This window comes from Silurus meridionalis, chromosome 27, assembly GCF_014805685.1.
Source record: "Silurus meridionalis isolate SWU-2019-XX chromosome 27, ASM1480568v1, whole genome shotgun sequence".
Classification (NCBI taxonomy): domain Eukaryota; kingdom Metazoa; phylum Chordata; class Actinopteri; order Siluriformes; family Siluridae; genus Silurus; species Silurus meridionalis.
In genome coordinates this window covers 13,823,360-13,845,479 of record NC_060910.1, presented here as the reverse complement: position 1 = coordinate 13,845,479, position 22,120 = coordinate 13,823,360, and the positions used below count along the sequence as shown (strand labels likewise).

Sequence of the window (22,120 nt, the reverse complement as noted above, 5' to 3'; positions counted from 1 at the left end):
TAAATTACATAATATACTCTGTAAGGCCACAAATGTGAAACGCTTGATCATCACTCCCTGTTGTGAACATCCATTTCAAGATTGTGCTCCCCTTCTGATGATAGCATCCATTCTTCTGGGAAGGCTTCCCACTACATTTTGGATCATGACTGGAAATCATTTGATTATAAGTGTGTTAGTGAGTTCAGACACTCATGTTGGGTTAGGAGGTCTGAGGTGGAGTCAGCTTTCCAGTTCATCCCAAATGTGTTCAGTGGGGCTGAGATAAGTGCGCTGTGCAGGACTCACAAGTTTTTTAATTTTGGCAAACATGGAGCTTATTTTATACATGGGACATTGTCATGCTGGAACATGTTTGGGCCTCGTGGTTCCTGTGAAGTGAAATTTGTAATTGCACTGCATACAAGACAACCAGTATAATTGTGTGATGATCAGGCATCTACAATCCTTTGGCCACATAGTGTATGAGTAAAATAAGTGGGTTAACAGAGGTATATATTATGTTTTCTACAGCATAAAAACAAACGTTATATGATTTTAGTCTTATAATTGGTAATTAGTCCTGTCCTGATATGCAATTTCCGATTTCCTACATTTGATGTCACAGATGTTTGTGTTCAGCATAATCTTTTTTATTTATTTATTTATTTTTTTAATCATTACACCAAACTTGCCCAAACCAAGTGTATAGTATAATGTATATGGTGTACTGTAATGGGCAACATCCAAATTGCACCTTTTACACAGTAAGGTCAGGGTCTATTTGTTCAGCTTCTAGTCTGGTAATCTTTTAATTTTGACTTTAAATGAAAGAACCTCCTTGTCTCTGTTTAAGTGGCACCTCCAACATTGATGGCCAGACACAAGGCAGTGAAATGACAGCATGCATAATTAATGTTATTGCTGATTGATAACCATAATTCTGGAGTGCAGCCAGGGTAGATCATTCTATCTAGGCCCTGCTGATTGTGCGTCTGGAGATCATTAGAGTATGCTTGGACAAGCACAGGCTTTCTCAGATACAGACTAGAGACCACAGCTAATCTGTTAAGAGTTATCTCAAGGCCATGTATTGTTTCTTATTACACTAGTAGCCAAGACATGAAGAGTTCCAGCTATTTCAAATTGCCTGTGATCTAAACTGATTGAAAGGGTTGATCCAGTGCCAGCGAATAAGCCTAAATAGACAAAACATTCCCGAAATGTGCTGTATAACTTACATTTATGTTCACATTAAATAAAATGATCTCAAATGTACACTCTTTGAATCTTTGTTTAAAGTTTTTCTATAATTATGTTGAACTGAACTGACCGGTGTACCTCAAGACCCCAGTTTAGGACCACTTTATGTGTATTTAAGGTGACAGTCAGTTGTATAAGTTTTTAATAAATGAAAAAACAGCAGAATGCAAACAATCATCTGCAACTTGCAACAATTCAATCCTGATGAACAAATAACAGCAGCACTTTTTAATCTGTTAATTTAAATAACAAATTCATTTACCCAATCCACTTATTACCTTGAAAAAGTGACAAAATATGTATCATGCTGTTTAATTATTTATCATGTTATAATAATTTTTTTTTTTTTTAAATAAATAAATAAATAAATAATTATCCCCCTCGAAAATCTTTAGCGACTCCTAGTGGGGGTAACCACCCCTGAGTTGGGAACCGGTGATTTCAAATGTCTTTTTATCTGTATTTGTAAATTGTATTTCTGTTAACTGAACCCCTCAGTTTTATCTCTCCCGTCTTTAAGTGTGGTCCTGACTCCAGTCACTCGGCTCTTAAAACACTGCCCTGACTGGTGACAGGAATCTCCTCTTAAAGCGCTAGTGTCCTCCTAATTGAGCTTGTGTCCAGGCTCCAAGAACAACTCTTGGCAGTGCTTGAGTCTGTGGTTAAGAGACAAGAGCTCTCCTGTTAGCAATGAAAAGAGACCCTGAGGGGGCAAAACCCACTCAAACTTCTCTTGGCACTCTCGTGCTATCAATGATCTCTTCTAGTGTCCATACTTTTATGCTAGTTTACCATTAAGGTAAAAATGAATGAAATAAGCAAGATAACAATCACTTTCTAAATAACCTTTTATAAGTCATGTTTAATCGCTCAAATCAGGTTTGTTACAGAAAAAACGCAGCTCTGTCAAATATACACAGGCTCGAGGGTCTGACCTGGCTGTTTCTAAAAAGTTATTTAAAGAGCACAGCTATTAGTAAGTACTAAAGTTCATGCAGAGGAAAGCCCTCTCCAAATGAAATTACATTTACAGACCTTAATCTCAACTCTAAATTGTTGTTGCTCGTTCTTGCTTGGATAATGGAGAGTAATTGTTGGTAATATTGGCAGAACTGTACAAGGGATATGAAAATGGTAAGAATAAAAATCTCGTGGGATGTCTGATAGACATGGTGTAATGTTGGAACTGTCTGACTCGGTTGTTAGGACGTGTGAAGTGCCTGCATTCCCAAGGTGAAACGCCACAATGTGTGAGGTGTGTGTAGACGTTCTTAACAGTGTGTCAACATTGAAGGTGAAGTTCTGTAAAACAGCTTTACAAGCTTGGAGCTTTGCTCTTAGAAGGATGCTGTTCCAGTCACACTTGATCTGAATTTATTGGAGCTTTGGTCTTTATTTTTTAGCACTATAACAGTTTAACTACAGTTTTACCAAACATTCATAAAAATATTTTTAAATTAGAAATGAAGTCAAGTTTCCGGTTTGAGTTTTTGTTCTTTTTTCCCTTTATTTAAGGAAAATTTAGCTGCTTACATCTTTACCATAAAAGCACAGGTTTGTAACCATTTTAGGTGATGCAATTTCTATAGGTACCATCTGGACTGTTTTCTTGATATGCCTATTGGAGCATAGCATAATGTCCACTTTGGGGGTTGTAATCTAAACCAACAGTGTAACACAAAGATAAGCCCATAATGGGCACATTGTGATTTGTTTAAATAGTGGTTTAGTGTGTTTGTATTTGGCAGTGTCTGCTATACAAATCCATCAGGATGGAAACATGATGTTTTGAAGCAGTGAGACTGGATTTCCATATTGTTAAAGTTTTCGAAACAAAGAAGAACCTTGTTAGTGATTTCTATTTTATATAATAGAAAAAAAATGCAATAATTATTTAAATTCTACTAAAACTTTGTATAGTGCTTTTAACAATGGCCATTGTTCCAAAGCATTTTTATAGAAATAAATAGAACACAAATCTAAATTGTAAATGTATTAATTGGTCTATAAATTTATCTCTAACTTTATCCCATAGTTTAGTGTAAGTAATGAAAAATCATATGTATTTTTTTTATTTATTTTAATATTTATTTACAAATAAATAACTGAATGCACAAGCAATTACTCTTTGCGTTCCTAAACTAAAAATCATAAAAAATCATAAATTTTACTTAATGTCAAAGTATTTTTTCCTACTGAGGATGTTTAATGGAAAAGTCACCAAGACAGACTGGAAATTAGCCAATACGAAGCCACTGTAGCCCATTTATACAGTACATGCTGTCCCTCAACAAACTGCATGGAGTGAAGCAGTGAGCACTAAAAGTGTTCAACAAAAGTTTAATTTGAAATTGTTGGTAAAACACGCTTAGTTTGCCAATGCACACACATTTGCACACATCTTGTCACAACGTCTAGAGTCCAAAACTACTTAATTAATAAATAAACTACAAAAGTACTAAATGTAATTCCTTTGCAGGGTTGCTACATTATGCTTACTCTTCCTTTCTGTGATTGTTTGAGGTTTCTTTTAATGTGAAAGAGTCTCAGAGTTGAAAGTACTTTGGTAAGCTTCCTCTAGAGCTGTATTATCACGTATATGCCCCAATTGACAGAGATCTTTGAGGTAGACGGGAGAATTGGAGATTAGTTATACTTCAGAGTTTGCATGGGAACATGTGCAGACATCAGGGCTGAATTTCTTCAACCCAAAACCAAAAAAAATGAACGATAGATGGATAAAAGAAAGTTGTTAGAGAAGCATTAAAGCTAATTCAATCCCTAATTCTAACTTCAGTAAAAACTAGGTATTGGAATTATTTCATATTTGCTAGATAGCATATAACACTATACTGTATATCAGCCAGTTCCTGCATTTCTATATTTAACTATATGAAGCTTATTTTCTTATTTTCTTCTGAGGTGATGTAAGATTTAAATGTTGAACTTGCAGAATAATAATAATAATTCATAATTCATGAATAATAATTCATACAGAATAAGATACTCCTGGGATTGTGATTAGGCAAGTGTCCAATAGACCTTTCATCAAGCTTGTCAGCATGTGGATGGCCTGTGTGCTCAACACCTTTGGATTCATTCAAGCCTGGAATGTACATCTCGCTCTTAACGATGTAGCCTCTGGTCAGAAAGCTGGGTCACCTTTTATATGTCATCACACTTGGAAGGCAAATATCCACAGGGCAGCAAGTGATGGTGAGCTGACTTGATTACACTGCATGCCATTACATTTAGCATGGTTCAGGCTATTTCAAACTTCTCCAATTGAAAACATAATCGGTATGTAGCCGTGGAGATGTGTGATTTGTATTCACACTTTGTTGACATAGCTGTTTCCACAGAGGCTAGAGGAACCCAGTTAACCATCTTGGCATGGATGATTTTTCCCATAGAACAAGTGTATCATGTGAAACCTGGATAAACCGATTATTAATGGTGATAATGAGTTGTACATTTCTGTCAGGCCAGATTTCCCATCCCCCTGAGAAGCATTGATAGTTTTCCATGTCCATGTGTTTTCTGACATGAATCACAGTTTCTCAAAGGAATCTGGGAAAGAAACGAGCTTATATCATATGTTCATATCCATGCTCTTTTTTAAAATGTTTGTTCCAAATGTTGATGTTTGGATGCCTGTTAGTCTCTAAAGAAATTATTTGCGTAAATGTTTCCTTAATTTCTTTCCATTTCTTGCTGTCTATATGCAGACATGCAGTTTTTGCAACTTTGCTTCTCTCTATTAATATATTATTGGACTCAAAATGCTTTACAAAAAGGTTTTCAGAAGTAATATGAAAAGAAATATCATATAACTGCAAATTAAATAACATTGTTCTTGGCTGTTTAATAAATAAATAATTTAAAAAAAAAAAAAATATATATATATATATATATATATATATATATATATATATATATATATATATATATATATATAAATATAAATATAAATATATATATATATATATATATATATATATATATATATATATATATATATATATATATGGCTACAGTCCTCAACCAGTACTAGGTGTACAGTATATCTGGATGAATTATACAAACTTGTACCTTCTTTGCAGTTGTTCCTGTTTGTATTCAGGGCGATGAAAGCAAGACAGGAAATCATCAGTGTGCAATGATCAAGCCTTTTCACCAGACACTGTCTGCACCTTATTGCTGCAATGACAGCATTATCTTGGTTTGAGAGCACATTCAGATCTTAGTGGGTTTTTGGGTTCAGGAGGTCTCAAATGTAATGCTATTTTCAGGTAGAAGATTCCACTCTTTCATTTTTCTTTTGGCCTTATTAAGTATCACGAAGGCAAAATATAGCTATATAAAGATATAGCTTTAAAAAATGGACCCCTAAAGCATCTACTTAAAAGGAACTCTTAGCTTCTCTGGAGGCACTTCTAATTGAGAAACATTAGTGAGCCACAGTCCATAAAGATGTATAGTGTGTTTGCATTTTTTTTTTTTATTAGCTATTTAAATGTATCTTAGTTGAAATTAGATAAATTATTGGCAATAGCATTTTTTTTATTGGTCAGGCTCATCAGTGGTTAAAAGATGTAGTTGTACATTCTTCAGTGGTAAAATTGTTTATATGGTAATCACTTTCCATTGTCTTAATATGTAGGTAAACCTTTATTGTCATTACATAGGCAGGAAACTGAGACAAAATGGTTGTTTACGACCCTGAGGATTTACCACCGGCTCACTCATCAGGGACAAACTTACACTTATAAAGAACATCTTATTCCTTTTTATCACCACATTATCTGTGTAAAGCTCCTTTAAGACAATGTTCATTGTTAAAAGTGCTATACAAATAAAAATGAATTAAATTGAGTTGTTGTGGGTGGAATATTATTGCTGCCATGGTTTTGCTCTACTTGTCCCTTGATTACTGCAAAGTTCTTCTTACCTATCATACAATATGTATTCCGTGAGGAGCCATTTCATTCCTAATAGACAAAGATTCTTCCAAAAACGACTCCACCCCATCAGAAAATGAGGACACTAGATGGTTTGATGCTGAAAATGATGTAATGCATTGGTCTTTAAAGTCCAAGAGAGTTTGTAGTATCAATGCTAATGGGCATGGAAGCTGCTATGGTGGCTCATGATGGCTCAACACTGTATGCTGGTTTTCCTTTGACATATTCTAGGGTTATGATAAAAGGCCATTTGTTAAAATGGAAATTCTTTTAAGTTTAGCATTTGCATTACATTTTTACATTTATGGCATTTAGCAGTGCGGATTTTAACTCATTTATACTCTTGAGCAGTTAATGGCCTTGTTTAAGGGACCAGAAGTGGCAGGGGTTGACTAGGTATTAAGTAGAAAACAAATGCCAAAGTTTGGCATCACTCTTGATAAATGTATGTTTGAAGTAGCACCAGTTCAGAAGAACACAGTGTAGGATCGCGGCATTGTCTTCTCCTGGTATAAAAGCATATTTGTGATTGTAGTTAGCAGGCTAAAGATAATAATGGAATGTAAAGAACTTTATGCAAAATGTTATTTGTGCTGCTGCTTTTGAAAGTTGCCTGTTCTCTTCCTTTAGTAATTAACCCTGTAACTCCTTTTTCTCTACATCTATGCAGACCTGTTACACCTGAGCAGAACAGGTAATGGATACTCTCTCTATACACGCCTAGCCCTGTGATCTTTCTCTCTCATCACTATCCTGATATCACTATTATGGTGTCTGAGCAGCCACTGAACCACTGTGTAGTAAAGCTGGAACTCAGCCAAATCAGTTGTTAGCATGCATTATATGGCTAATGGAGAAAAGATAACAATTTGTGTTAGCAAACAAGGAGACGAGCATTTCGGACATGACATGTACAATGACATTTTTTGTATGCTACTCTTGCACGTGACTGCACACATTACTGTTGCACATCTTTGATATTGAAAATGAAAATGCACATGCTGCTGAAGGTGTAATTTGCTTTACAACCTCAAAGCGATTTCCTTTTGTTGTCCACACTCTCTTAACTGTGTATATAGCACAATAATACATGTTTTGCCCTGAAGCTCTCTGATCAGCAGGATGATAGGAGGCATTATGGACAACAGCATGCTGAAAGCAATGAGCTGTGTGTCCATGGTCTGCTGTTCTAAAGTGTTTTTCTGAACAGAAAGAGTATTCTGGTCTTTTTCAAACACGTGGCATCAAGATGGTGCAGCTTCTCTCTGCTTTCACCTGTCTCATTTCTCTCTGATCTCTGATCTTGCTGTGTGTTATATTTTAACAGCATATTGATCTGTTTAAGAAGAACTCCATTCAGTTTTTAGCATAAAGCAGGTATGCGTATGCTGAAAATAGAGGAGTTGAAAATATTATGAGAGTTTAGCTTGCGTTCTCCTTCCATTGAGGAATCCTGCTGGATTGTTTTCTATCATCACAACACGAAATTCATGTGTACCTAAATGGCCTTTACACTGTCTGTCAGTAGCCTCTCATTGATGAATACTGTGTTTGAGCAGCTGTCTTCACTGACTGTTGCCAGGCTTCAGGTCTTGTGTTTACACTAAACACCCACCTCCCCACCAACCCACTTGATAACTGTTTTAAAGTATACACACATTACTATGAGCAGGTGTACATCAAGGCCAAACATGCCATACAGTGATGATGTGATTATCCTTTTGTTCTTGGGATCAGCTCCAGATCTACTACCACCCTTGATTTACTGAATATGAGTAAATAAATTAACTTCTAGAATCCACATTATATGTTCTTTTTATTTTTGTGTCCTGGCATGCTTATGTCTAATTGTGAAAAGGGGTGGGGTTAGATTTAATACTTTATAAAGAGGTTCGGTTGATAGTTTTTTTTTTTTTTTTACCATTGACAGAAGCTTTTCAGGCTATAAGCCAGGTGTTCTCAACCTCTTTTGGCCATTTTACAGGTCTGAAATTCTTGCAAGTACAAGAATCTCAAAAATTTAAGCATATCAGTGATGCACAACATTCCACAAACCCTGCATCCCATAAATAAGTGCTATCAAAGGTTCAGTTTGCCAACTCATTCAGGTTCACCTTTTACTTTTAAGCAGAATTGTAATTGTCAAGTTTGGTAATAGAATGAGATATAATAGATTGTTGCTTCATGTGCTGTCGCAGTTAGAAGTTTTTGTTCTTTTCTGGCAACATGTGTGTCCTGCTGCAAATCAGCTACAGATAAAATATTGCCTTATATGCCGTTTCATGGCCATAAATTGGTAAAGATAGCACAAATATCGTAGTGTGTAGTATTTCTATTGAGAAAACACGACGGTGCCATGACCCCAGGTTTATACCTCAAGCCAGATGGCATGGTTTGAACATTTTAGAAACAGCTGATCAGGATTTTTGGATTTTCACACAGTTTCTTGAGTGAACACAGAGTTTCCAAAAAATCTTGATCAGAGAACAATTCTCTGACAGGAAGGCTACAGTTACTCACCACATCTTATAACGGTGGTGAGAAAATCATCTCAAAACACACAAAACTGAAGTAGATGGGCTACAACAGCAGAAGACCGCATAAGGTTCCACACCAGACTCAAAACAATGCCTGTTATTATTCCCTAATATTCAATATTCCCTTTATATAGTAATAGATTCCCATGAAAGATTATCTTCCCAAGTATGTATTAATTATATAATGACAGCTCATACTATATATCATAGTACTAGTGTGTGTGCATATACTTTTGTGTATAGATAAATGCACTTGTGGTATGCAGTACCACACTACTGCAGTATAAAGCAAGGTTGAGCTTTCAGCAGATTATCAGAGAATGCTGATGTGCGACTAGAGTCTTGCTCTCATGCTAGCTGCTATCTGTTCCGGTTGAGAGCGATGAGTGAGCAGTGACTGCAATACAGGCCTGGAGTGAAGCTTCTTTTCAACACTCAGCTGAAGCTAACTAGGAGTCTTGCCATTTGAGACTTTGCACATCACACACTGGAAGCCTGGTTATGAGGAACGATGTACAACAGTTACTTTCATGATATTTCTGACAGATTTAGGAATAAGGAGTTAAAAGTTAATGTAATGATTTATTGCTGGTTTAAGCTTCAGTCGAAATCTGTATACATCTGTACTTACTACAGTGTTTTCTTTTTTCCTTTCCTAGATTTAATGGCCATGAAGCCACAAATCGAACTCGATGGAAATGTCATGATGTAAAATTAGAACCTTGCTCTTCAAAACGATGTTTTTTTTTTATTTAGTATAATTTCTGAGAGGGTCCTTTGTTACACTGCTGGAAAGTTACAAGGTTAATAAGTATGCAGAGACGTCACGCTAGTCCCTCTCAGCACAGCTAGATGTGAAGAAGGGATGGATGGAAAATTTATTTGGGACCACCTTAGCAAAATCTCTATCATGCCACTTTGGGGATTAAGTTAAACAAAATGTAAATTAATTCTAAATTAGAAGTGCATTAGCTGATTCATCAATTTGGCAAATTTGCACATCGGTTTCAGTTGAGTGCAAAAATTGTCCAAATGCAAGAAGGCAAAGAAGTGTCATATATTCCAGCATATTGGATTGCATATTAACAATATTATATTACATTGTTATAGTGAAAACTAATGCTAATGCTAAAACTAAAGACTAATGCCCTTGTCTTGGCCATTAGTCTGATTAAAATATAGTCTTTGTCTTGGACTTTTGGAGATTTGTTTTATTTTTTAAAGATTGCTCATATAATCTTTCCTTTTCACATGCACAAAGAAGCTTTTATTGTCATTTCAACCATATATAGCTGACGCAGTACACAGTGAAATGAAACAACGTTCCTCCAGAACCCTGGTGCTACATAAACAACTTAAAGCTACATAACAGAAAACACAGGGCTAAGGACCGGAAAGTAATTGTTACATTGTTCCAAGTTCATTATTTTAAATATTAAATGCTAAATAACTCAGCTGATGTACATAGTGTAGGAATACATCTCTCTTTTACTTGTATCCATCCTATTAGCTTTGAGCAAAGAATGTTTTGTGCTTTTGAGCCACTCTTCCATTCTTTTAGGGGATCTTTATGCAATAAATCATTTAAGAAGTTTTTCTAACCCAACCACATTTATCAGACCTCTCAAAGTAGGAATGTTGATGATGGATTTGGGTTTGCCTTTTATCTTAAATTCTATTACATGGTCACTGGGAGAAGATATTATATCAGCAAGCTTTCTGTGTTCCTTTCTAGATTATGTGCCCTGCTGTGTTCTGCTGTTTCCTGCTTTTCCCTGCTGTTTTTCTGCCATTTCCGTTCTGTGTGATGTAATAACTTTTACTGTATATGAGTGACCTGAGGTGTTAGTGTGTTCACTGAGCCGCATATTTGATTTGGCACATGTTTTACGCTGGATGCCCTTCCTAACGCAACCCTCCCCATTTACCCGGGCTTGGGACCGGCACTAAGAGTGCACTGGCTTGTGCCCCCCTAATGGCTGGGTTTCATGTTTTATTAAAGTCTTTGCTGAAATAATTTTTGGGGTTTTGCAGAGGCTGAACGTTGTGCCTCAAAAGGTTCCTGTTATAGATCTAAAGGACCCGATGTAAAGATCTGAGTGAATCGTTTGAGCTTTGCCCTCTCCGATATTTTTTTGTCTTTCCTTTCTCTTTGCACTGGACTTCGCAATTATGTTTATAATCGAAAAGCATTTTCAATATTTTTCCAGGTAGAGTAGCATGCTGCTGAGTCGTTCAAAAAAAAAACAGTGATTAAACAATTACATTACGATGCTGGACAAGATGTGAATTTTCTATTATAACAATATAGAATCTTGTAATATATTATCATGAATTTCTGAATTTCAACTTCAAGGTAAAGTTGTAATGCATTAGGTATTTGGCTTTTTAGGTATATCATTTGGCTTTTAGTGTACATTTAAAAAAAGGGCATATCAATCAAGCAAGTTAAAATTATGTAATGTTTCAGTAGGACAGTGCCAATGTCAATGCTTCATAGAGTGAACAGTTAAACACACAGTGGTATAAGCACCCAGGTGCACTTACTGATGTCGGTGTAGTTAAGCCTCTGTGTGAATGCACTCTCACAACCTGTAATGTAATCCTTAAACCCTTAATTATTTTGTTATTCATATTAAGCCATTATTTATCAGCAATGCTATAAATGAAATATGTGCCTTAACTCCAATTCCATGTTGACGTGACATGATGTTCTCTTTATTATAATGTACATCGTTGGACTACATTCTTAGCAGGTTCTTCAACTTGTCCCTCTCAAAGTTTTGTATAGATTTAAGATTCTATGGATTCTATGGATGTTAACAGTCTGTTAACAACATACAATGAAAATTTTACTCTGTGAATCCTTGAAGCAGCCTATCGCTCTACAGTGAAATAACCTTTAATCATCCCATGTGAAGAACTATATGTATTGAAATGTATACTGTTTCCAATATTCACAGAGGAACTGCAACATCGTTTAAATCCTTTCACCCAAAAGGTGGATTTACTGAGGCTCCTGTCTAGTCTTGTGCCACAGAGTAAGAACACATCTCTGTTCAAGGATAATGAGGGATGCTCTGTGTTGAACGTTGGACTCTATTCAACCTTGACTCTGCCAACGAGACAAGCATTTGGCACAAGGTCTGTCCCCAAATCCTGAACTCTTCTGCACTGCTGATTAACAGCTAATATGTTGATTATTGGTTTGATATAATAATTAAAGATAGTTTACTATGATATTATTAAACGTAGCTTTCCCTAGATGCCGGTTTTTATTGTATTTTTTATTTACACTACATATGCATTCAATGAATAGTGAATTAACGAATGATTGGCACCGTCATGAAGTTAGCATAATTTCAATAATGAGCAAAATAATCATATTTAACCCATCATCCTGTGTTTTTGAATTTCTGCTGTGCACTCTGGTGTGCACTCTGGTGTGTGCACACAGTTTTACGGATGAGTACAGTGTACTCCTTCAGCTACGCAGCTCTCAGGATGTAGACCGCAGCATCCTCACCATTCTGGACTTCTACAATCAGGTGACGCTTCAGATTCGCCTCAGTCCCTCAGGTTTCACCTTCATCACTGCCCATCAGCAAAACTACGAGTAAGTCGAACACTTAGAAGCAAATTAAGGCCATTCTTTTCTAGGGGATTCCGAGTGTAAAAACTTGGCAAATAACTATGCTAACAGTGTCAACATCATGTGCGAATATATTATTATTATTATTATTATTATTATTATTATTATTATTTTTTTTTTTTTTTTTTTACAAGACAAATAGAATGCTGCTTAAATGAATGGCTTATTATTGTTGATGACAGTTTTATGGGTGTGTCACTCAAGTAGGCTTGAATAAATTCTGTTTTTTGGTTCCACAGGTTTTTAGTGTCAGGCCTTTCTGATTCGCAGTGGCACTGGGTCTCAGTGGGAGCCTCTGTGGAATATCTGGCAGTATATGTAAACTGTGTACTGCTGGAGAAAATCAGATGGACTTTTCCATACCTGGGCATCCCTGCAGACGGTCTAATGATGGTTGGGGGCATCCTGCAGGGCTTTGAGACACCTTTTGAGGTAGTTTTATTTGTGACCATGTATTGATGAAGTTTAACACTGTGACCATGTTTACCGCACTTCGTTGTTTATGTAGACTTACAGGAAGAGGTAAAGCTGTTGAAGTACAAATTTTCCTAGTAACGATCGGGCTCCTTTTTTTGTCTTATAACATTTTTTTTGTTACTTTTTTTTTTTTAGACTATTCATAGTATAAGACTGTGGAGGTGAACCTTCACGAACTTTCACAAAAGATAGCACTTTTAAAAAATGGAATAACGAGGACTTATTAAGGATATGCCAAATTCAATTCACATTCTGATAAAAAATGTAAAGCTAAAAAGTGAACTGCCGGGTTTTCAATTCTGCAGTGGATCATCTGGATCTTTTACTTAAACTAGAAAACTCCGAGATGCTGCACTTTAAGCACTGTGTCTAATTACCATGTGACTCAAATATTTTGGATGTTTGCGATCTCACCATCATTTACTCTGCAACACTGCACTAATGGCAAGAGGTCAAGCAGCTGTGTGAGCGTGTGTGATAAATCGTGCATATGTTCCAGTAAATTTCAAGGCTGTTTCTCATATCAGAGCATGACAGTTGCAGTGCAAACAGGCACAGAAAATACTACTCATATGAGAGCTGTGACTGGCACTTCTGCTTGTTTTTAGTGTTTTAAAGATGGTTGGCTAGAGCTTTCCTAAATGTTATTGATTTTGTACTCATAGGGGGATATCAGGCAGATGATGTTCATCATAGGTGATGGCAAAGCTGCTCAAAATCATTGCAGACTCCATCAGCCGGTGTGTGGAACTTCAGTCAGCAACACAGAGGTACAAAGAGCAGAGCCAGATTAGACTGTCATTTCTCGTGACTCTGTTAACAGAATGAATCAAATGTAATGATGTCACTATTTATGACTTTCATTATTTTCTGTAATCATATTTTCTGTAATTGGCCTAAAAACATTTTGCAATACTTCACCAGACTCCATCGCTGTCCTCAACCAGCCTGATAGAAGACCCAGTAAGCTCTGCAGAGTCCTTCAGTGGAAGAATGGATCCTTTTATTACAGGCACTATTGAAAATCCCAGGCCTCAAACGGAGGAAGCAGACATGCTGGTAAATTCCACATCCAGAAACAATAATATGCTTCGTCTAGCATTCCATAGGCTTGCTTTTCTGTTTCAAAAAGACACAGCCCTTATGCAAAATGTGTGAATGAACTTCATGGTGGACAACTTTAGAAGTCTGGAAACATTACAAACTGAGATACCATGAGGACTCTGACTAGTTTGTCCCCGTTAAACTTTAACAGTGCTCTCCTGGTGGAAGCGGCTGTGATTAATGATGATCATGAGAACATGCTTGTGATAAATGCTCCATCTGGGAGGACATGAGGGTGTTCGCTTAGAGCTTCTGTGCAGGAACTACTCCAGAGTTAGTAAATCGCCTGGAAATTCATTAAGCCTGTTCAGGCTTTTTTTTGTTTTACCCTGAAAAAATTATAATTTAAAGCAACAAGTTTAGATAAAGATAAAGACTGAAGCAAATGTATCAAGAAAAGAGAAATAATAAAGCTATGATTAATTCATTTCAATTTAATGAATTTTTATTTGTATAGCACTTTTTAAAATAGACATTGCCTCAAGGCAGTTATATAGATATAATGTGGTAATTAAGTTGTATAAGAGGGTGTATAAGTTTAGTGCGTATAAGTTTGATATTTATAATTGTAGGTTTAACCTAAATGAGTAAGCCAGTGGTGACTGTGGCAAGGACAGTCTCCCTGAGATGACCTGAGGAAAAGACCTTTAGAGCAGGGGTCACCAACATGGTGCACCAGGTTGCCCGCAAGGACCACATGAGACGCCCACAGGATCTTCTAAAAATAGCTCTTCATAGTGCCACTTACCAGTGAGCTGCATCTATCTGTTTCCTACCTTGTTAAATCATTGTTGATAATTATTGTGCGTAATCATTAACATGATCAGTGTCTTAACATAGATGAATATCATTAATTATTATTAATAACATATATTTAAAGGTAAATTGAGCAAATTTGTTATTTTAGAAGTGTGTATCAAACTGGTAGCCCTTCACATTAATCGGTACCCAAGAAGTGGCTCTTGTATTAAGTGGCAGATGGCAAGTTTATTTAGTCTCTGCCTCACACGTTGAGCTAATTTTTTTTATTAATAATATTAAACTTGAAAACACATCCGTACACATTTGTATTTCTCCAGGAAGTGGCTAGCAGCTAATGCTAGCGCTATTGATTCTTTAGCATTTTATGTCCAGTTTGAAGAATCTCTTTTAGAAGGACAAAATCCTGACAATTCCACATATCAAGGGAGAGAATGAATGAAGGATGGAAGAAATGAAAACATTTGTTAAAGTATCCTGAAATAAGTAGAACAGTTAAGTACAATATATCTTTAGGAAATTAAATATTAAATGTAAAACACACACACACACACACACACACACACACACACACACACACACACACACACACACACACACACACATCTTATTACCCAAATAATTACCCCAAATACTATTTAATTACATTTTTTCAGGATTGAAGAGGCTAAGGCTTCATTAATTGATCATTGACAAAAAGACCAAGTTTTAGCATTTTGCTGTAGCAAGCAGGCATGTTTTAACACAAACACCAAGGAGGAAAGATATCAGAAATGATATTAGAAAAGCATTTGGGACGGGTTATAAGTCAATTTATAACCCGCCAATATAACAAAATAAACAATATAAAGTCCATCATTCTACATTTAAGAACATTATGTACAAGTGGACGACAGTTGCCAATCTTTTCAGTTTTAGCCAATTCACCCAAAGTCAGACTGTATAATTGTCAGGAAAATAAAATAAAAAAAGAAAACTTAAGTTAAAGTGACAGTCCTATCAGAAAAAGACTTTGATCAGATGGGTTGTCCGGAGAAAGCGGCATCTCTCTAAATAGAACATTTCAGCATGGCTTAGGTTTGCAAAGTTGAATCTGAACAAACCGCAAGACTTCTGGAACAATGCCCTTTGGACCAATGAGACCAAAGTGGAGATGTTTGGTCATAATGTACAGTGCCATGTTAGGTGAAAACCAAACACAAAATATCAGCACAAGCACCTTGTATCAACTGTCAAACATGGTGGTGATGATTTCGGCTTGTTTTACAGCCACCAAAATATAGCCACCTATATACCAAATCTGAGGCCATCTGTCTGACAGCTAAAGCTTGCCAAAATGTTGCATTGGCCCAGTCAAAGTCTAGACTTCAACCTGACTGAAATACAGTGGCAGGACCTTAAGAAAGCTGTGCATAAACAAATGCCTGCAAATCCCACTGAAGCATCGTTGTAAAGAAGATTAAGCCAGTTTATCCACAACAATGTGAGAGACTGATCATACAGAACAGGATTACTTCAGGTTAGTGCTGCTAAAGGTGGTTCTACAAGCTATTAAATCATAAGGTGACATTAATTTTCCATTTTTACTTGATGTTTGTAAAAATAAATAATTGTTTTATTTATCATTTCTCATATGACACAGTGTAATATGTTGTGTATTGTTGTTTATCCAAAGTTTTATTTAGCTAAAAAAAACCTAATAAGGACCAGGTGATTTTTTTTTTGTCCTGATAAAAAAAACAAAAAAAAAACAAAACAGAATTCATAGAGGGAGTACTTTAATCTTTACATGACTGTATCTATATACAGATCCAGAATAAAGAACCAACTTACATTTTTAAAGACTAAATATATTTGATTGTGCACCCAATTATTTTAAATCTATGCATCAATACATCCTTATAAATGTTGGTATTAGTTTTAGTGTTGTTACTGAATAATTTGTAGTAGTTACATGTTAATATGATATGAAATAAATATCTGAATACACTTACAGGGTGTTTAAATGATTTACCACCACAACCCACCTGCCTGAGTGGCTTCATCATTTAGGCTCAAGGCTACTTATTTACTTATTGAAACCTTTCGAATGATTCTTCATTTAACACATTGCATGTTCTTGTAAGCTGAAAAGATTGGGTTAAGTGTGTGTGTTTGTGTGTGTGTGTGTGTGTGTGTGTGTGTGTGTGTCTGGGGTTACGACCGTAGTTTTCCACAAAAGGGCCATATTACATGGAATGTTGTTGCTTTCTGTATGAGTAGAGTTATACATGTTTTGCTTTTTTAATCTTTTTATAGTCCACATATGTGTACTGAATGGTAAAAAACAATGTTGTACCAAATGGAGCAAGTTTACATCAGTTTTAATAGAATCATATGCTCATAACTGCTTTGTTGTGTTTTTAATCACTTATACAGCTGTTCCCAGTTCAAACAACAATTTCAGATTGAAAAAATTTTTTTTGAACATTTGGGAATTCCACACTAATGTTAGGGAACATAGTCGACATCATGACAAAAACAGTTATATGTTCATTACAGTCAGGTGTCTGAAACCAGGCCAAATCTGTCATGTGGGGTTAATCAGACCAAGTTATGGTTATAAACCAGAGGGTTTTAATTAAACTATATTGCGCCTGAAGTCATACACTTTATAATAAAACTGAGGTAACTGCTGTTTAATAGGTCATATACATTACAGCTGTGAAACTCTGTGTGTTACAGAGGGTTTATACCATTGTGACTCTTACAGATGTTCTGGTTCCAACATTTGTAATAATGTGCTCATTTAATTTATTGTTTCTATATTGTACAGTCTGCTTCTGTCCACTAATTTGACTGGGCAAGCAGGGATTAGAGATAACTGCACTTATATGAAATTCACTGTTTGCATCATTCCTCTTTTTTGGGTTCGCTAAAAAAATTCAAGTTTTTACAATAATTAATTTAATAAAACATGTAACAACACTATAGTGTATCTGTCAGTATACACCGACCAGGCATAACATTATGACCAGCGAGTGAATAGCACTGATTATCTATTATACCTGTTAGTGGTTGGGATATATTTGGCAGCAAGTGAACTTTTTGTCCTCGAAGTTAGTGTGTTAGAAGCAGGAAAAATGGGTGAGTGTTGGGGGATTTGAGTGAGTTTGACGAGAGTAAAATTGTGACGTCTAGACGACTGGGTCAGAGCATCTCCAAAACTGCTGCTTTTGTTAGTTGTTCCAGGCATGCAGTGGACAGTATCTATCAAAAGTGGTTCAAGGAAGGAGCAGTGGTGAACCGGCAACAGGGTCTTGGGCAGCTAGGGCTCCTGTAGCTCAAATTGCTGATGAAGTTAATGGTGCTGATGCTCGACGGGTCAGGACTGTTTTGGCAGGAAAAGGGGGATCAACAAATTATTAGGCAGGTAGTCATAATGTTACACCCCTGATCAGTGGCCATAAATTTACAATATGCCTGAGCAGTGTAGGTGTCAGTATGGCAACATGCAACACTCTACCGAGAACCTTGTTTTTGATAAGAACCCTGGCTCATTAAGAGCACTTCCACCTGTGGGCATCATGTTTATTAGTTGTTCATATATTATGAAAACTGAATGCTTCTGCTTCAGGTTTAGCTCTTTTTAATTATTATATTATTGTTACTATTATTATTGTATGTTACTAGTAATACTGTGGTATTAGTATTACAATTATCAGCATTATCAAGCCTTGCCTCCTTCAACAACGATGAGGTGTGAGTAAGTAGGGGAGTGGTAAATGGATTACTGATCAGAAAATCAGGGGTTCAAGCCCAAGCTGCCGCTCTTGGGCCCTTGAGCAAGGCCCCTAGCACAGGTGCTCCAGGGGTGCTATATCATCGCTGACCCTGCGCTCTGACCTCAGCTTCCAAGTAGGCAGGACATGCGAAGAAAGAATTTCACTGCTGTAATGCATATGTGGCAAATAAAGGCTATTCTATTCTATTCTATTCTATTCTATTCTATTCTATTCTATTCTATTCTAAGTATAGCCGAGTGAAGGGGAACTCTGCTCTGAATTTTGCCCTGTTCCACTTTCACATCAGACTCTTCCAAATCAGTGTGCCTTGGCAGTGCTTGTCTATCATCAGAATATTCTGCTTTAACAGACATAATTACAGCCCTGTAATTATGATCTCTCATCTGTAATTTAATTCTTGAAAATAACCCAGATATGCTATTTGTGGAATTAAGAGAAGATAAAAGTGTCTGGTTTTATATATATTTTTTTATAAATCATTTTTTCCCACCCAATACACACATATACATATACACTTTTGTGTTTTCAGTCACTGCTGTAATGATTCCAAAGGCAGTTCTGAAGAACTGCAGTTTCCCATTTAAGAGAAGAGTGTATGGAAAGTGGAGTTCATCATAATGTTGGAAGTGTTTCATTTTTTTTTTTTTCGCCCTTCCTGCCCACCAAAAAGAGCTGTTAAACCTCAGAGACAGAGTTCCATAGAGCTCGAAGGCAACAAAAACCTTCTCTGTAATGCATCTCCCAGAGTCAACTATATTACTAAAGCAGCCCAAAATGCTAATCGTTCCTGTTTTAACAGCCTTATGACCAACCCTTTTCAACCCAGCATTTTAAGAGACTTGAATGAAACCAATTATTTGTAACATATTGAAATAGTTTGCATTTAGCGGCTTGTTTCCTCGTATCAACCACATCTTTTTGGGCTGCTGTTCACGCTGCATTACAGTGATCCTAATACACTTAACCTAATACACAGAGGCAAATGTTTAGCTAGTGTTACTGAAATTAAAGGAGAGACTATGCATTCCCTTCTATGCAAAAGTATGGCCAATTTTGCTACCTTTGCTCTTAGCCATATATAGTTGTGGAAATGAAAGAAGGAAATATGCTTCATACCTGTAACATTTACTTTTACAGCACAGTGAAATTCTTTCTTTACATATTCCGATGTTAAAAGCTGGGGACAGAGTGCAGGGTCAGCCATGATACAATGCCCCTGGAGCACTGAGGGTTAAGGGCCATGCTCAGGGGCCTCAAGAGCTTGGTGATACTGGTTCTTGAATCCTGACCTTTAGAATAGTAAACCAGAGTCTTACTACAGTACCACCTGCCCTGTCAAAATTCAAACTTGTTACAGTTAGATGGCAAACACTTTTCTGTTACTTGGGATATTCCTAATAATCTTGATCTATTGTTGTGGTTGTCTTTGTTCACATTTTATTGGCTACAAGCTGCTTTAGTAAAAAACTGGATTTATACTTTAAATACTTTAACCAATCAGGATCACATTTTCCCTATTCCTATTTAAATGCTGATAGCCACCAAGGTCTAAACTAAGTGCCAGATGAGAAAAGGAAGGGTAGATATGGTTTTATACAATTGGTAGCTTGATATCTGAATCAGTATAATACAAACCCGATTCCAAAAAAGTTGGGACATTGTACAAATTGTGAATAAAAACAGAATGCAATGATGTGGAAGTTTTAAATGTCATTATTTTATTTAGAATACAACATAGATGACATATCAAATGTTTAAACTGAGAAAATGTATCAATTTAAGGGAAAAATAGGTTGATTCACATTTTTATGGCATCAACACATCTCAAAAAAGGGACAAGGCCATGTTTACTACTTTGTGGCATCCCCTCTTCTTTTCATAACAGTCTGCAAACGTCTGGGGACTGAGGAGACAAGTTGCTAAAGTTTAGGAATAGAAATGTTGTCCCAATCCTGTCTAATACAGGCTTCTAGTTGCTCAACTGTCTTAGGTCTTCTTTGTCGCATCTTCCTCTTTATGATGCGCCAGATTTTCTTTATGTGTAAAAGATCTGGACTGCAGGCTGGCCATTTCAGTACCCGGATCCTTCTTCTACGCAGCCATGATGTAATTGATGCAGGATGTGGTCTGGCATTGTCATGTTGGAAAATGCAAGGTCTTCCCTGAAAGAGACGACGTCTGGATGGGAGCATATGTTGTTCTAAATCTTGAATATATACCTTTCAGCATTGATGATGCCTTTCTAGATGTGTAAGCTGCCCATGCCACACGTATTAATGCAACCCCATACCATCAGAGATGCAGGTTTCTGACATGAGCGCTGATAACATCTTGGGTTGTCCTTATCCTCTTTAGTCCGGATGACATGGCGTCCCAGTTTTCCAAAAAGAACTTCAAATTTTGATTCGTCTGACCACAGAACAGTTTTCCACTTTGTCACAGTCTATTTTAAATGAGCCTTGACCCAGAGAAAACGCCTGCGCTTCTGGATCATTTTTGGATATGGCTTCATTTTTGACCTATAGAGTTTTAGCCAACAACGGCGAATGGCACTGTGGATTGTGTTCACTGACAATGTTTACTGGAAGTATTCCTGTTCTGATTTCCAGTACAGTAGCATTCCTGTATGTGATGCAGTGCCGTCTAAGGGCCCAAAGATCACAGGTATCCAGTATCGTTTTCCGGCCTTGACCCGTACACACAGAGATTGTTCCAGATTCTCTGAATCTTTGGATGATATTATGCACTGTAGATAATGATACCTTTGAACTCTGCAATTTTTCTCTGAGAAACTCCTTTCTGATATTGCTCCACTATTTTTCGCTGCAGCATTGGGGGAATTGGTGATCCTCTGCCCATCTTGACTTCTGAGAGACACTGTCACTATGAGAGGCTCTTGTTATACCCAATCATTTTGCCAATTGACCTAATAAGTTGCAAATTGGTCCTCCAGCTGTTCCTTATATGGACATTTAACTTTTTCGGCCTCTTATTGCTACCTGTCCCAACTTTTTTGGAATGTGTAGCTCTCATGAAATCCAAAATGAGCCAATATTTGGCATGACATTTCAAAATGTCTCACTTTCAACATTTGAGATGTTATCTAAATTTTATTGAAAATAAAATATAAGTTTATGAGATTATGTAAATTATTGCATTCCTTTTTCATTCACAATTTTTACAGTGTCCCAACTTTTTGGAATCGGGTTTGTAAATATTATAAAGGTATTTCATACTCCATCAGTAAAGTCTCCAGTGTGTCAAGCAGTGTATGTCCTACAGTATCTGTACGGGGCGTGCTGTGGGTTAAGCCTTGATTTCCTGAAGCCTAGCTGTCTGGGTGTGTTGGGTTTGGGCCGAGTTCTGATGTGGGTGTATATGGGAGGTTCCAGCCCTGTTAGAGAGTACGAAAGCAGGAGCGAGCAGTGCACTCCTTCATGACCTGATGCAACGTGGTTCCACCTTCAGCATGCGTTTTCGTGTTTGGGTTGGATTTTGCCTTATTTTGGGAATATTTCAAAAGGGACAGCACGTGAATGGACAATGGAAAGCTGCGGTAGGCTTTTTAAAAATGATGAATCATTTTAAAGCTGTAAGCCT

General features: G+C 36.6%; 1 protein-coding gene across 4 annotated transcripts in view; it reads left to right on the top strand.

Annotated features, from left to right (window-relative positions):
- The window catches only part of si:dkey-61l1.4 (collagen alpha-1(I) chain), a 61,074-nt gene that overhangs the window by 2,445 nt on the left and 36,509 nt on the right, over window positions 1-22,120 (top strand). For 3 of the 4 annotated variants that reach the window (XR_006924767.1, XM_046842445.1, XM_046842443.1), the window contains 5 exons: window positions 11,707-11,887; window positions 12,201-12,359; window positions 12,635-12,827; window positions 13,538-13,642; window positions 13,797-13,931. Coding sequence is in view for 3 of the 4 variants with exons in the window: in XM_046842445.1 (XP_046698401.1) it covers window positions 11,707-11,887; window positions 12,201-12,359; window positions 12,635-12,827; window positions 13,538-13,642; window positions 13,797-13,931 (773 nt within the window). In the remaining variant the exon portion in view is untranslated. Of the gene's footprint in view, window positions 1-6,876; window positions 6,901-11,706; window positions 11,888-12,200; window positions 12,360-12,634; window positions 12,828-13,537; window positions 13,643-13,796; window positions 13,932-22,120 lie in introns of all 4 variants that reach the window. The other variant, XM_046842444.1, reaches the window with a different exon arrangement.